The sequence below is a fragment of the Pseudophryne corroboree genome, chromosome 3 (genome assembly GCF_028390025.1).
Source record: "Pseudophryne corroboree isolate aPseCor3 chromosome 3, aPseCor3.hap2, whole genome shotgun sequence".
NCBI classification, from domain to species: Eukaryota; Metazoa; Chordata; class Amphibia; order Anura; family Myobatrachidae; genus Pseudophryne; species Pseudophryne corroboree.
Window position 1 is genome coordinate 327,435,979 of NC_086446.1, and position 17,819 is coordinate 327,453,797.

The window sequence follows — 17,819 nt, forward strand, 5'->3', positions numbered from 1 at the left end:
TGATTTCTATAGAAATCACTGCGGCTCATTTCCTCACCTTCAATTAAATTGGAAAAACCCTGCAGCTGCAAGAAAAGCTCTGCAACATGAGTTCTTTTAAAAATGAGCACCCAATTGACTATGGGGGTAATTCTAAGTTGATCGCAGCAGGAAATTTTTTAGCAGTTGGGCAAAACCATGTGCACTGCAGGGGGGGTAGATATAACATTTGCAGAGAGAGTTAGATTTGGGTGGGTTATTTTGTTTCTGTGCAGGGTAAATACTGGCTGCTTTATTTTTACACTGCAAATTAGATTGCAGATTGCACACACCACACCCAAATCTAACTCTCTCTGCACATGTTATATCTACCTCCCCTGCAGTGCACATGGTTTTGCCCAACTGCTCACAAAATTCCTGCTGCGATCAACTTGGAATTACCCCCTATGCCCCAATGAATATTCTGAAATATATTATATAAAAATATAAAATTATAAAACTACCATCTACTGTTACAGTAATTGCAGATAATTAAGCACCTCTCTTTATCTAGATTATTTTTTTTATTGTAAACTATGGGGGCAGTTATGAAAAATAGTTATGTAAGCTGACCAATCATATTTCTCCTTTATTTTCCAAACTGTACTAGAAAAATAATAGCAACTTTTTTAGTTCCATTATTTTTCTTTGCATTAGTTTTCAGAAATCACCTCATATTTGTTGACTTTTTAATATACTTATTCATTTCACAGTTGTGCTAAACAGTTGCTGTTTATAGGGGTGCATACACACTAGGCAATATTGCTTACGATCTGGCCGATATTGGCCTGATCATACGCGATATCTTTCACATTGTCTAGTGTGCGGCATCGGCGTCGCCCGTCGGACCTACATGCAGGTCCGACAGGTGATGTTGCTATTGAGGGCCATGCTGCCGAATGCAGCATCAGTCGCAATGGCCAAAACATTCAACTATTCTACGTAAGTCAAAGCTTACTAAGGGCTACTATGGGGCTAGTGTAAATGCACTTTGATAGCGATAACCATCATTATAGATGTACAGTATAGGGGTGATGCGGCCAAATCTGTATACAGGCAGAGAGTTGCATTTATTTCCAAGCATGCAGTGAGACCTCTGTAGTATGGGCCAGATTGGGTGCAGATCTGGTTACTTTATTTTTATAAAACATACTGCAGTTTCACTTGCAATAAATACAACATGAAACATTATTACAGAATATAGGGGGTCATTCCGAGTTGATCGTAGCTGTGCTAAATTTAGCACAGCTACGATTGTAAACTCAGACATGCGGGGGGACGCCCAGCACAGGGCTAGTCCGCCCCGCACGTCAGTGCTGCCCCCCCCCCCCCCCCCCCCCCCGCACAAATACAAAAGCATCGCACAGCGGCGATGCCTTTGTATCTGTGGAGGCCGGGAGTTGTGTGTCTTTGCCGCTGGCCGCAGCGGCTGCTTGAGATGTCACGCAGCCGGCGCGCCACACCCCCCAACGGTCTGGCCACGCCTGCATTGGCCGGACCGCGCCTACCAAACGCCGCCGTTCAGCCCCATCCCACCCAGCGATCACTGGGCACCGACGACTGCCATGCACCGGCATGCGCAGTTCTGACCAGATCGCTGCGCTGCGACAAACTGCAAGCGATCGGGTCGGAATGACCCCCATAGGACTATGATGTAGCTATATTTGTAATGTGGTTGCTTTATTTATCTGTATTAGCGATGAGAACATTTCCTGGAAGTTGTGATTTCTATGAATTTCAGTATTATTGTTGAACAATCAACTCACAAAAGTTACGCTATAAGCATTTAGCCGTCTGCTCTTAATTAAACTGTCACTTCTGAAGGAAATTGTAATTTACAATGGTAGATATACTGTATGCTGTGTGACTGGCAGAAGTTGCATCATGCCAAGCACTGCTCTGCCCGGCAAGGGTCCTGGCCGCCATGTTGGTTATATACTAAGCAAGTAAAAGTTAGGTAGTAAGATGTGACTGTGATGCATAGAGATCGCTTGTATATGTGTGCTTTCAGCTTTGACACATGTAGAATTATTTAGTATTAACATATATTTCAATAATGCCAACAAGTTTCTCTGTGCTTTGCTAAAAATTACAAGATCTGTCCGTAAAATGACCTTACATGCTACATGGAACTATGAGGGACAGTTACTAAGCAGTGATAAAAGTGGAGAAGTTGCCCATGGCAACCAATCAGCTGCTCTGTATACTTCTATAATATGCAAATGATAAATGTTACGCAAGTACAGGGAGAACATACAAAATCTACACAGACAGGTCCATAGTGGGAATCAAACCAATGACCTCAGTGCCGTGAGGCAATAACGCTAACCATTACACCATCCATACTGCCCAATATGTATACAGACTTCTACATTGGGGTTTTATCATTTCTAAAGAACTAAGGGATGACCTCAGGAAAGATTTTGTTATGGAGTTCAAGGAAAGTTTGTGTGGAATTTACACACCAATGGCCCTCATTCCGAGTTGTTCGCTCGTTGCCGAGTTTCGCTATATTGTGATTAGTCGCTTACTGCGCATGTGCAAGGTTCGCAGAGCGCATGCGCTTAGTTATTTTACACAAAAGTTAGGTATTTTACTCACGGCATAACAAGGATTTTTCATCGTTCTGGTGATTGTACTGTGATTGACAGGAAGTGGGTGTTTCTGGGCGGAAACTGGCCGTTTTCTGGGCGTGTGCGAAAAACGCTGCCGTTTCTGGGAAAAACGCGGGAGTGTCTGGAGAAACGGGGGAGTGTCTGGGCGAACGCTGGGTGTGTTTGTGACGTCAAACCAGGAACGAAACTGACTGAACTGATCGCAGTGGCAGAGTAAGTCCCGAGCTACTCAGAAACTGCAAAGAAATTTCTATTCGCAATTATGCGAATCTTTCGTTCGCAATTCTGCAAAGCTAAGATTCACTCCCAGTAGGCGGCGGCTTAGCGTGTGCAAAGCTGCTAAAAGCAGCTAGCGAGCGAACAACTTGGAATGAGGGCCAATGTTTCTGTTGCTGATAGATATACTGCAAGCTAATATTTGCCATTAGATAGCTTGTCCATGGATGTAGCACACTGAAGCATCAGGTATGGTTGCTGCAATTCCTTGTTGCCTGTCCATAAAGTCAGGGGATGTCTCAATAATGTATAACCTGTATAATATTGCCATTCGGTGTGTTATATAGTGAAAACAGCTGTAACAAGGTGAGGAGAGCAGTGAGTGGGTGTGGTCTGATGTTGTTTTCCTGTTGCATTTGGTGATTCATAGGCAATAAAATGACTCCATTTACAGAACTGTTACAAAGGTGCTTTATCTGTTCCACAGTGTGACAGAAATCTAGCTATAGTGGTCACTAAACTATTACAAACTTAAATAGAAGAGTCATTTTGTGTGCCTATAAGACAGTTGACAACCTGAACTATAGCATTATAGCATGTGAACGGGTATGGGTTGTTGGGTCGACCACTGAAGGTCGACTTTGCCATTAGGTCGACATGGGCGTTAGGTCGACAGGTCAAAAGGTCGACGTGAGGTCTTTGACTATTTTTAGTGTTGTTTTCTCCGTAAAGTGATGGGGAACACAAATTAGTGGATCGTATGAAAAAATCCAAAAAATGAAAAGAAAAAGAAAATGTGAAAAACTCATGTTGACCTTTTGACCTGTCGACCTAGTACATGTCGACCTAACAGCCATAAGAGGCACTCCCCAGACTTTTCTCAAATATGCAAAATAATTTTTTCATTTATTATGATATACGTTACATAGTCCACTTGGTGACATGAAATAGTATCCTCAAGCGCTTTCAGCCCACACCGAGCCTTCCTCAGGAGGCTCTACACAGTAACATTATAGTAAATGGTCAAAATAGAACATAAATAATCCCTGCTGTTGGTTGATCTAAAGATGTGAGTGCGACCCTTTGGGCCAGTACTCACTGGCCTATGCGGGAGAGATGTGTGCTGAGCGAACCGCTCAGCACACATGTCTCCCGCCGCTCAGCACAGCGCGATGTGTACTGAGCGTGCGGGGGGAGACGGGGGGGCGCTCATTTCACCCAGCGGGTGAAATGAGCAACCCGCTAGATTGGCCTGCATGGCAGGCCAATCTAGCACCAGCTATAGCGATGCGCGGGGCTGTGCATCGCTATCGCTGTGGGCGGTACACACGGAGCGATCAGTCTTAAAATCTAAGCAATCTAGTCAGATTGCTTAGATTTTAAGCAGCGATCGCTCCGTGAGTACCCCCCTTTTCTGGATTTATATATACTGCTGACCCAGAGATTTCAGCTGCCAAACAAAAGCAAGGATTAACAGCAGAGCAATTAACAGCTCAAGTGGGTGCAGGAATTATCTGTACAGATACAGAATAATAAATGACCTGTCACAATAAATCCCAGCTCCATAATCAATGCTGTTAAATACTTTTATATCAATCATTGTTACTACTGTATTTATACACAATGGCTTGCAAAAGTTGTCAGCCCCCCAAAAAAGTCACCCGATTTGTCTGTATTACAAACTACTATTTCAGACGGTATTCTTCTTGTGAATCAGCAGGCTCTTTTCAAACTTGTCATTTATTATTTGTTTGCTGATTTTAAAAACCAAAAAAATAAAGACTGAAAATATTGCTGCTTGCATAAGTATTTAATTCATATGCTATTGAAAGTCCAAGTATACACAGATAAAATATATTGCCCTAACAACTGACTTACAACAATTAGCCTCTATATGTGAATCATTAAAAAAGGGTCAGATTTTTTTGTTGGAGTAGGACTGGGAACGCATATGGCCAAATTACACTGGCAAAAGATGCTCATGGGGTAAATATTTTGTGTAGCAGTTTTAAGAATGTTACTCATCTGTAGTATATTTTCCTTGTCCTGGGTAGACTACAGGTCACACTGACCAAGGCTGTTGCAAGCTCAATTTGGCCCATATTATATGGGGGCGTGAACATGCCCCATCAGGGGGTGGTCTTCTGTTTGCCGGCGGTCGGGCTCCCGGCGCTCAGTATACCGGCGCCGGGAGCCCGACAGCCGGAATACCGACAATTATTTTCCCTCGTGGGGGTCCACGACCCCCATAGAGGGAGAATAAAATAGTGTGGCGCGCGTAGCGCGCCACCGTGCCCGTAGCGTGGCGAGCGCAGCGAGCCCGCAAGGGGCTCATTTGCGCTCGCCAAGCTGTCGGTAAGCCGACGGTCGGGCTCCCGGCGCCGGGATGCTGGTCGCCGGGAGCCCGACCGCCGGCCAGCCGTAGTGAACCCCCATCAGGTGCCCATTGAGGAAGCCATGTAAGGGGACATGACTGCACCATCTTGGGGATCGTAACCAGGGGTGTAACCAGAACTTTGTTGGCCCCATAGCAGCTTTTTGAAGGGGCCCCTGTACCAATGCTTCTAGAGACACCTCTCTGGAGCAGTTGCTAATTTTATGCCCCATAATAATGCCCTACAGTAGTTCATTTCCTAAACCATAGGAGTGTCTTAGTTAATGTTATGCCCCATAGTAGTGTCTTAGTTAATGTTATGCCCCATAGTAGTGTCCTAGTTTATTTTATGAATCATAGTAGTACCTTACAATAGTTCATATTATGTCACACTGTAGGGCTGCCAGTACACATTATGCAACACAGTACCTTCAAATCACATTATTACATACAGAGTCCCCAGTTCACACCATGCCACATTGCAGTGCTAACACTTCATATAGTGCTACATTATAGTACCCCAGTTTGTATTATGTAACATAATGCCCTCCAGTTCATTTTATACCACAATACAATTAGCAGGTCCAGGGGTATACCTAGATATATTGTAGGCCCCAAGGCAAAAGTTTGTAAGGTCTTCTATATACCACCCAATGGTGAAAAATGGATATTAGACATGCAACTTTGCAGGGAAGGTGGGCCCCTCTCAGCTCTGGACCCCATAGGAGCTGCACTCTCTGCACCTATGGTAGCTACGCCCTGGTTGTTACACGTCACATGCAATCAAGCCCTCCTTACTATTACATTCCCTCCTTGGAGTACTGGCAATGCAGGGACACTAAAACGTGAGGTATTCAAGAATTATCCAATCAAAAACAATAGAGTCATAGGGTAACTGAAAAGGTGTGCCTGCAAAACAGTTGACTGTGTGTGCTGCTTGCTTTCTGATTGACTACAATAATAGGATCTCATGATCAGGTCCAGTATCAGCATCTCGCTGTGTGTTACCCACTTTAGCACTTTTACATTTATACCAAATCATTTACTTATTAACAAATGTTCATTGTTCTATATCCACCAGATACTTCCCCATCTGAAGTGACGAGCCTTAACTCGGCAAACGGTATTGGTATTAATTCTTTGTGTGCAATCTGTGGTGACCGAGCAACAGGAAAACATTATGGGGCTTCTAGCTGTGATGGATGCAAAGGATTTTTCAGAAGGAGTGTCAGAAAGAACCACATGTACTCCTGCAGGTAGGATGGTTCGCAGCTTTATAACACATCACTTCATACAAAAAATGGAATGATATTTGATACATTTTATTCAATTGCACTCACTAAATCAATACATCAGGGTCTTGTTTGATTTTTTTAATAGGTTTCATTTTTTACAAGCAGCAAAAAATGTAGTAAAATATGTTTTTGCACTTTTCCAATAGCTGAAAACATAGTTGCCAAGTATTTCAGGTCTTTAAGAATTGACCCTGGAATTATTATTATTCCTGTTAGCGTCTATTACTCTATGTAAAATGTGTTGGTCGATATAATACTTAGGGGGTGTTTCAATGCAGTTGTGGGCATTTAGCTCCCGTGCAATTCAATTAAATTTTTTGCATCTAGCCCTGAGACAGCACCTATCACAGATTTCTAATCGCAAGCAAGGTTTTGGGGCTGGCTGTGCCCTGATAGTAGCATCATGTCTGGCACTTAGCACGGGAGCTGCAGGTGAATGCAGCTAATCCTGGACATTATCGTGGAATTAATTGAATAGTTTCCAGGCAGGATTGAATTTCACCCTTAAAGTCACCATATTTGAGTAACCCACTGTGTGCCTGGTGGCTAGTATAGGTGTAGTCTCTTATACCTACTTCTGAAACACTCTAGGGTCAGCCACCAAGCTCTATTTCAGGTGGTCATTCCGAGTTGTTCGCTCATTGCCGATTTCCGCTATGCTAAATGTGCATGCGCATGGTACACAGCATGCATGCGCTAAGTTATTTAACACAAATCTTAGTAGATTTGCTGGTGTTCGTACGACACTTTTCAGTCGCACTGCTGTTCGGTAAATGATTGACAGGAAAGGGGCGTTTCTGGGCGGCAACTCAGTGTTTTTCACGGCGTTGGCTAAAATACGCAGGCGTGTCAGGGAAAAACGCAGGAGTGTCTGGAGAAACGGGGGAGTGGCTGGCCGAACACAGGGCGTGTTTGTGACGTCAAACCAGGAACTAAACGGACTGAGCTGATCGCAATCTGTGAGTAGGTCCGGAGCTACTCAGAAACTGCAAAGAATTATTTAGTAGCAATTCTGCTAATCTTTTGTTCGCAATTCTGCTATGCTAAGATACACTCCCAGAGGGCGGCGGCCTAGCGTGTGCACTGCTGCTAAAAGCAGCTAGCGAGCGAACAACTCGGAATGAGGGCCTCAGTCTTTCAGCTCAGGCTTCTGTGGGTGAACAGGTGTTGCTGCAAATGCAGGTAATAACATAGTTTATGTAGAGCAGATAGAACAGCGTACAGTTACTAGTGTTAAAGAAATGGGCGTAAGACCATCTGTCTCGCCGATATAAAATGAGGTAATGTAATGACAATACCTGTAGCTATCACAATAACTCTGTGTCTGTCCTGTCTTGCATATTGCACAAAACAGGACAGTAGTAGCTTTATTCTCCCCATAGGCCAAACCAGCTAACATCATCTTCAGGTGGCATGTGTTAATGGAGATAAACTCACTTGTTAACAGTGGCGTAACTAGAAATTTTTCTCCCCCAAGCCAAAAAATTCTCTGGGGCCCCCCCATAATTGGCACTAGTAAAGCGGTGAATCTGCACACGCAAAAGCTACATGGCGCCGCAGTGTTGCCAGTGGTCAGCTGACCACCATTCCTCCAAGCAATGGGGATAAAAGGATAGCCTTTGACTCCAGCAAGCTGCTAAGAACAACATCACTTTCCAGAGAAACGATCCTGGCCTTCTGGCTCCTGTGTTCTGCTTCAGCTTTGTGCTGTGGAACTACAAGTATCTGCCTGTGCCTATCTATTGCCATTACCAGCAGTATGCCTAGCTCTCTTGAGTCTGTTCCATCTAGCCCACTAGCACACTACACTGTCATGATACTTAGTAGGCATATCCTTCTTGCTGGGATAAGCTCAAGCCCCCGAGCATTCCAAGTGAATACTGCTCGCTGGGTTTAGTTAAGCACACCAAGTGTATCTTGCTCACTGGGTTTAGCCCAGCTCTCCAGCATCCCAAATATATCCTGTTTGTTGGATTTCAGCCCAACTCAGCAGTTAGTCAAGTGCATTTTGTCACCGGGCCCAGCCAAGTTCACAGCATTCACTCCAGTTACCATAGACTGTTCCTGTTTTATCTCTGCCAGTCCAGTCTGGCTTCATGGTACAGTTGCAGTAAGCATTACACATTACAGTACATTCTTTCCAGAGACTCTACCTTAGCCTGTCACACTCCAACCAGATCCCTAGTACCTGATGCACAAGTGATACAATAAGCCTAAGCTTCCTGCACTTACAGAATCCAACCCGGGTCCACAAAAATCCCTGACCGTGACAGCTATATTCAGACAGAGAATCTGCGTCTGTCCTGGGGCTGCTGCACATTTCGATGGTGTGACTGATGTTGCATCTACTACTCCAGGCCTCCACATAAAAATAGGCCCATTATCATGACAGCATGATGATGGCCAGCCACCCAGGAGTTCCAATAGATAGGTCGGCAGTCAATTGGTTGACACCATATGGTCAACAGGGTCAAAAGGTAGACAGTGCTTAAGGTCTACAGGTTCAAAAGGTCAACAGGTAAAATGTAGACAGTGCTTAATATCGACAAGTACAAAATGACGACAGGTGCAAAAGGTCGACCTTTTGACCTGCCGACCTAATCAAAATAGACTATATGGTGTCGACCTAAAGGCTATCTGTCTTGTTACTGTAGATCTTCCATACCACACCCCCACCCAGTTGGCCACTTGGCTGGTCATAAATCAGTTAAAATTAGATTTTTTATTTTTCTCACAAAATTATGCAGTTTTTCTACTTTTATGTGTGTAGGGAGACATAGGCACTGATAGTGTAGGGTGTGTATATGCCTTCATGGAAATAGCAACAATCACACAATATTGGTCACAGCTCCTCTGCACACCACACTGGTCACAGCTCTTCCTCACACCACACTGGTCACAGCTCTTCCTCACACAACACTGGTCACAGCTCCTCCTCACACCACACTGGTCACAGCTCCTCCTCAAACCGCACTGGTCACAGCTCCTCCTCACACAGTACTCATCACAGCTCCTCCTCACACCACACTGGTCACAGCTCCTCTTCACACCACACTGGTCACAGCTCCTCCTCACACAGTACTCATCACATCTCCTCCTCACACCACACTGGTCACAGCTCCTCTTCACACCACACTGGTCACAGCTCCTCCTCACACAGCACTGGTCACAGCTCCTCCTCATACAGCACTGGTCACAGCTCCTCCTCACAGCACACTGGTCACAGCTCCTCTTCACACCACACTGGTCACAGCTCCTCTTCACACCACACTGGTCACAGCTCCTCCTCACACAGCACTGGTCACAGCTCCTCCTCATACAGCACTGGTCACAGCTCCTCCTCACAGCACACTGGTCACAGCTCCTCTTCACACCACACTGGTCACAGCTCCTCTTCACACCACACTGGTCACAGCTCCTCTTCACAAGACACTGGTCACAGCTCCTCCTCACAGCACACTGGTCACAGCTCCTCTTCACACCACACTGGTCACAGCTCCTCTTCACAAGACACTGGTCACAGCTCCTCCTCAGACAACACTGGTCACAGCTCCTCCTTACACAACACTGATCACAGCTCCTCCTCACACAGCACTGGTCACAGCTCCTCCTCACACCACACTGGTCACAGCTCCTCCTCACACAACACTGGTCACAGCTCCTCCTCACACAACACTGGTCACAGCTCCTCCTCACACCACAATGTTCACAGCTCTTCCTCACACCACATTGGTCACCACACTGGCCACAGCTCCTCCTCGCACAACACTGGTCACAGCTCCTCCTCACACCACACTGGTCAGAGCTTCTCCTCACACCACACTGGTCACAGCTCCTCCTCACACCACACTGGTCACAGCTCCTCCTCACACAACACTGGTCACAGCTCCTCCTCACACCACACTGGTCACAGCTCCTCCTCACACCACACTGGTCACAGCTCCTCCTCACACAACACTGGTCACAGCTTCTCCTCACACCACACTGGTCAGAGATCCTCCTCACACCACACTGGCCACAGCTCCTCCTCACACCACACTGGTCACAGCTCCTCCTCAAACCACACTGGTCACAGCTCCTCTGGGGCCCCTGATCATTTTCAGATCCTGCCCTATCTTCAAATAAAGATCAATGTATATATCTTGAAGTATGGAACCAAAAAAAATCCCACTTTTATTCTGTTCTTAGTTACTTTCTATGTCTGATTTCAGATTCAACAGACTATGTGTGGTTGATAAGGACAAGCGGAATCAGTGTCGATACTGTAGACTGAAGAAATGTTTCCGGGCTGGAATGAAAAAAGAAGGTGAGGAATATTAATCTTATCCTGCTGCTGTGTACTATAAATGCCCTACTTATACAATACTAACATTTAAGGTGGTGTAATCTAAGGAACAAACTTTACCCTATTGTATGCTCCCCTTTAGGAGAATGGTGGAGTTTTGCTGACATTTTGATGTCCAATTATGCTATCAGCAATTGTGCTCCATCACAATCTACATCTTATGACCCATCAGACGGCAAAAGCATTAGGAGGATCATTTGACCATGTTTGCACTGCAGTCACTATGCTAACATTGCTCTGGTGGATCTGGCTTAGTGTATGGCTAAATCTGACAGAGATCCAGCATCTTAGCTCGGACCCAGCAGCCAAATTGCCCTGTATATTGGCAATTGTACTGGCAGACATCATTCTGAAACCAGCTGGCACTGCAACTGAGAGCCGTCATAAAATCAGATTTGCATGGAACTAATTTCAGCTGAGGTCATGGCAGGTAATGCTGTCCATAGGGCACAGAGAAAAGTACTGTATATGCCCTTTTTATAATGGGAAAGGATCCTGCTATATGGGGGCTACTCAACTTACAAATGGTTCCTCTAACTGTATATTTCTGAAACACTAAAAGACACAAATGGTTTAAAAACCAGCACAAAATACCAAACACACAGCAGTTTATGATCACAGTGAAAAGATCATCTACAAATTTCCCAAACTATGAATATTTATTTCAAATCTTATTATTTGTTTTTAATGTGAGTTGTATGTTTAATATAAATCATTTTACCGAGATGTAGTCACATTGCCGGCGATCGGGATACCGGCAGTCAGGATATCGACATCGGAATCCCAGCCGCTACAAATGCCGACAGCCGGAATGCCGACTTACAAGGACTATTCACACTCGTGGGTGTGCACGAGACCCATAGAGTGGGGATAGAACCTGTGGAGAGCACAGCAAGCCCACAGAGCCCACAAAGCCCGCAGCGCGGCTAGCGTGGCAAGGCCGCAAGGGGCTTCGTTGCGCTCGCCCCCCGCCAGCATTCTTGCAGCCGGTATCCCGGCCTTTGGCATCCCATACCCCACCCCTTTTTTACCTTATGCAGTGACACTATTATACTCCATTTCATCTCTCCATATACCTCATTATGTCCGTGCTCTTCTCTAATGTATCAGTAGATTATCCTTTTGACTCTAAGGTAGGCATGTCAAACTCAAAATCCCAACTGGGCCGAAGTATCAAGGTCTTAAGGTCCATACACACTTAACGATATAATGAGCGACGTCGCTGATTTTCCCCCTCCTTGAGCGACGTCGCTCATTTTATCGTTAAGTGTGTATGCCGCCAGCGACGACCGATGCGCGGCCCCGCGGGTCGGCAACGATCGTCGCTGTCGGTAGGGCATGCATGAAGGATGTGGACTGTCGTCCACGACCTTCATGCAGGGCTGGCGGGGGCGTGACGTCACTGAGCGATATGAGCGGTCATATCGCTCAGTGCGTACAGGCGGCCGCCGACTGGCCGGCCCGGGAGGGGGAAACGTTAGACGATGTCGCTCACAGAGCGACATCGTCTAATGTGTATGGGCCTTAAGTCTTGAGTGCGCTGCAAGAAAAATAAAGATATATATATATATATATATATATATTTATTTGTTTATTTATTTATACAGGCCGAGTATCCCTTATCTGAAATGCTTGGGACTAGAAACATTTTAGATAATGGATTATTACGTATTGCTGAATTTTGTTTATACTCTCACTAAAGTGGCAGTTACACATAATGCCCCAGTGTAGTGGCATTTACAAGCAATGGGGCAGTATAGTGCCAGTTACACATGATGTCCCTAGCAGGATGCTTCTTTGTGGGCATGCTGCTTCAGGGGTCAGGGCTCCGGCTGTAAGGGCTGCGGCTTTAAGGGTTCTGGCGGTAAGAGCCACATGCGGGCCACGAGTTTGAACACCTCTGCTCAAAGAGGAAAGGAACCCGAGATGTATCTTTGAATCATTACATTCTAGTAAGACTTTTCACAAAAGGGGAATCTCCTGGTGGAAGAAACAGTATTCAGACTATTAAAGAAATTCACAGTCATATAGTCCTGCTTTTAAGTTTTAACATAAAGCATCACCAGTGGAATAATATAAATGACTACACTATATTTGGCTTTCTCTCTTTTCATATTGCATCATATGGAGAACTCTATGTCCAGGACTCGGTGAGGAACATTCTGACCGTGTAGCGCATAGCATTGATCACATACACTGTTTTATTTACTTCTGAAATACGTAAATCCAGCTGACGGGAATCTTGCATTTTCAAAGAGGGGGGAGTTGTAGATAAAAAGTAGCCTGGAGTTGTTACTAGCATGACAGAATCTAATCATGTATGGATAACTGCAGTGCAAAAATCACTTGCTTTTTTTTTTACTGTTTTTTTTTTAATGCTGCCTTATCACAGCTATGTACCTACCACATTTTTTAAATTAGAATAATTTATATAAGAGAGAAGATATTGAGAGGCTTGGTAGCACAGATAATGTTAGCAAAGTGTAAGCACAGCTGTCGTCAGAAAGCAACACAATCCGTTTTTAATAGTTGGATCCTGTGTCTGCAGTTATCTCCAGAAACCTTGTTAATCCAGCCCTGTACAGTGTAATGTTAGCTCTAGGTGCATGTCACTTTCATTAGTCTTGTTATTATTGTTTGAAGTGGAGTGCGCTACTGCGCAGACTCCATCAAAATGGCTCCTCTGGGGAAATGTCATTACATGACCAAGATAGCTGCACATAGTGTATCTGCGCATGCGTGGCACCATCTTGCCACTGTGTATGAGTGACATGGTGGATGATGGATGTCCTCCCCTTAGCTCCAGGTGGATGATGGATGTCCTCCTCTTAGCTCCTGAGACCTGCGACTTCACCCCGCTATAACTGAGCTGTTTCCAGAATCCACACCACTGCTTCGCTCGTATCAGTGAGTACAGCTGTACATTCACTTGTGTCACAATAAACCACAGAGCCTGGTTAAGCTACTGGAAAGATAATTGCCTACACCAGTGGTTCTCAACTGCAGTCCTCAAGTACCCCCAACAGTTCATGTTTTCCAGGTCTCCTCACAGGATTGAAAGTGAAATAATTTGCTCCACCTGTGGATCGTGTAAAATGTGTCAGTGAGTAATGAATACACCTGTGCACCAGCTAGGTGACCTGGAAAACATGAACTGTTGGGGGTACTCGAGGACCGAGGCTGAGAACCACTGGCCTACCTAATAACTGCTGGTGTGTATGGTACTCTACTCACCCACAAAACTGCACACACAACAATCATCACATACTAATGCTGGTTACACACTAGGTCTACTCATACTTGCCTACCTGACCCTCTCCATGAGGGAGAAAATGCTCTGTTCCTGGACTTTCCTGGTAATGTATGATTGCCATCACCTGTGGTGAAACACCTTTCTTATCAATTAACTAGCTCACCACAGGTGGTGGCAATCATACATTACACAGCGTCTGTTCACTGGAGTCAGAGGGAGAGGGGGCATGCCAGCGGCTCACAGAGCGCTGGGCATGCCCCCTTAGTAACACAAATGGGGGCGTGGCTCGTGATCGCGGGTCCTCCGCAAAGCCATGCCCCTTTTATTAGGCCACACCCTTTTTTGGGAGCGCACGGCTTTGCCGCGTGTGTGTCCCTCCTTCCAGAGGTATGTATTTAGGGAAAATTTGTGCTGTGCTTGACTTTACAAACTAACATACCGGTATGCATGCCATTTATTGACACAAAAGTCCAATTGGCTAGAGCTTATATTTTATATTGCATCCATTTCTATTTTCATGTTATTTTTATTGAGATGTTTTGATAAATGTTTTATGTAATTCATTGTTTTTAGGAGATGAATAAAGGTATTTTTATTAAACCAGCAGCCTCTGATTAAATCAGAAATTTCTATTTAATTTATTTGTGCGCTCACATTTGATATATCAACTCTTTGGACCTTGTGTCCTTTAATTTAAGGATACCCAGATCCTCATTGTGTGAGCTGCCGTCTATTAAAATATTTTTCATTTATCTTTATTTAATCTTTAGCGCCCACTTTTTAATTGTGTATTTAGGGAAAACAATGCTGCACATAGACGTTTGGTTTACCAAAGCCATCTTTAGTAGACAGGCAGAACTCACTTACGGTTCTATTTGTAAAATGGTGAGCAACATCGGCCTATTTTTATATATGCTCTAGGTCAGAGGTTCTCAAATACAGTCCTCAAGGCACCCCAGTTGTCCAGGTTTTAGGTATATCCATGGCAATATCTCACTGTCAGCAAAGAAAGTACTTCCCATCTTTCAACCTTCGCAATACCTATATATTAGCAGCAGTTCTTATAATTTATATTTTGTTTGACAATATCTGCATATCACAGTTTTCCTCTCTCAGAATGTGTAATGTGGAGCGCAGTGAGCGAAACAGTCCAAGAATACGGACAGCACAAAATACTTCCTGTGTCACTTTTTGATGCAATGAATCTTTCTTTTGTGAAAAAGGACTATAATAGAACCTTAGCTCCAACAATGTATCAGGGTTGCTGCGGCACTTCCCGCTGCTAGCAGATCACCTCCATGCATGAATTAGATGCTGTGCGCGTATGAACAGAATCTATTCAGTCATCACCAGCTGCTTTACGGAGCAGAGCAGCAGAAATCCCAGGCTCTCCCAATCTGCACCCTCCCGCCCGCGGGACAGTGTCCTGAATAGCAGTGACCGTTAGGAAGTATGCTCTTCTCACTTTGCACATCACTAGTTTTTTTATATACATTTTGTTTTTGTTTTGTTTTTGATTTTAACCATTGGATAAATTAAGGTGGAATATTTGCATGTGATTATTGTATACAGACGGTATATGCTATTCAGTTATAGCAGTAGGTGGCATATGGCATCGTACTTAAAAAGTATGACATGTAATTCTTAATTTATATATCCATTCTATGAATATAACTTATTACACACCCATAGAGTGAGAATAGAACTTGTGGTGAGCGCAGCGAGCCACCGAGCCTGCAGCGTGGTGAGCGCAGTAAGCCCGCAAAGGACTGTTAGCGCTCACCCCGCTGCAGAAATTCTGGAGGGCGGGATGTCGCAGTCGGGATCTTGACAGCTAGCACCCGCTCACCAGTAAATAGTATGTAGTCCCTTATTTTAACTTATTCTGACCCCATTGTTATTTGAGAGGTTAAAATTCATTAGGGGTCACTGGCATTTAGTTGTCTTTAACTTTTTCCATCCAGTGCCCCCTTTCCACTTCACACAGCAGGCATCCTGTCTGTGGGATGTGCACTTCCTGACCCCAGTGCAGGGTGTTGTCCTTTTCTCTCTCTCCCTCAGGCTTTGCTGACTGGAAGCTGCCATGACAATCAATCTCACAGTGGGTAATATTGTCTTCCTTCTTTCCAAGCACACCTTACAGTGCTTACTAGTATTTTTAGGCCTACTTTAACCTATGTGTAAAAACATCCATATGTACACAAGATGTAATAAAGACAGTTCCGATTCCTTCTCATGATTAATGAAGCAGTAATTTTTTTCTTCCCAGTATTCATGCTTTAACATTGACATAGAAAAATAGGGTTATCTCGGGGTTGATTCCATGAACCATATAAGGCGTCTATTCAATTATTGTGCTTGACATTAACTACACACTTTAAGCTAGCTTATCAACTAAAAATAACGACACGGACACAACTGCGTTGGATTAAATGGTCATTGAATTTATTAATTGGAATGACCTCACTCGTAGTGGGTGGCCAGGAAGACGCTACCACTAACCAGCTCTAGTCATGATCTTCCAAAATGGCGGCGACTAAACGCCCCAACTGTCATGGGTGCGACTGAAACGCCCCATCTATATATATCAGCATAACCTGTGTTGCGAAGGTCTCACCACCCCTTCCTATAGCAGAGTGAGGACGCTCCCCAAGGAAGCGCCCCTCGCCCCCCCACAAGGGCAGGACACACTCGCCGTCCTTCAAAAGGGGTAAGTGCCCCACAACACCACTTATGCTACAAGTGACCGCTGGCCAGTAGCGCCTTCCCGCCACTGCCAGTTTCAGAGAAACGCAGCCCGCCAACCCAATACGCAATGAAATCCAACTAAAAGAACAAAATACCTATCAAACAAATCCTATCCCTACCTCTAAATATAACAAACTAATTCAGACAAGAAAACACCGCCCGCAGAAAAACTCCAATCCCAAGATGGGAGAGATGCACACCATCCTTCCTAAAATAAAAGGGGCTCTGGAGCACCAATAGCGGATGTCTAACAGCCAAACCACCAGCAGCCAACACAAACTTCGACACAGCAAAGTTAATCTCCTTCCTAGCCCTGTCCAGTGCTGTGACGTTCCGTGATCCCCTCCAGACAAACCTAGGAATAATGTCAGACCAAACCAAGCGTACACCAGGCCAAAGCAAGCTAAGCTCCCCCAAATCCGCCTGAATCCGAAGGATAAGATCTATACCTTTTAGGTGACCTACATCGTTACCGCCCAGGAGCAGCAGCAACCATTGGGGACGCCCCCAACGCTGCTCGTGCTGAAACAACAGCTCCAAAAGTCCAGACCATCTGAGACCTCTCACACCTAACCATCGCACTCTGCGACCACCTAACAACTCAGACGACCTATCAGCAAGGGGATGACGCTCGGCCCAAAACACATGAGAATGGCCAACTACCCAAGTCTGTTCGGTGGAATCAGTGGACGCTGTAAAAGAAAAAGTAACCTAGCTGTCAGGCCGTGCCCATAAAAAGGGTAATTAGAACCGTTAGACCAAACCGAACAGTTAGTAACATAAAACCCAAGTGAAGGAGAAAACTTAAAAAACCTCCTGTGGACCTGGAGTGTCAGCCAATTGTAATTAGGCCCCCTCGGAGGAAAAATGTTAAAAATTCCTTCACACCTCCAATTCTGGAACGCTAATCATTCCAAAATTGGCAGGTAAACAACGTTTTTGGGTTAGCGCAAGT

The 17,819-nt window shown here is 44.9% G+C and overlaps 1 protein-coding gene across 3 annotated transcripts in view; it reads left to right on the forward strand.

Annotated features, from left to right (window-relative positions):
- HNF4A (hepatocyte nuclear factor 4 alpha) overlaps positions 1 to 17,819 on the forward strand; it is a 116,897-nt gene that overhangs the window by 19,703 nt on the left and 79,375 nt on the right. For all 3 annotated transcript variants that reach the window (XM_063959553.1, XM_063959556.1, XM_063959555.1), the window contains exons 2-3: positions 6,305 to 6,479; positions 10,730 to 10,824. In XM_063959553.1, coding sequence (XP_063815623.1) covers positions 6,305 to 6,479; positions 10,730 to 10,824 — 270 coding nt within the window. The remainder of the gene's footprint in view (positions 1 to 6,304; positions 6,480 to 10,729; positions 10,825 to 17,819) is intronic.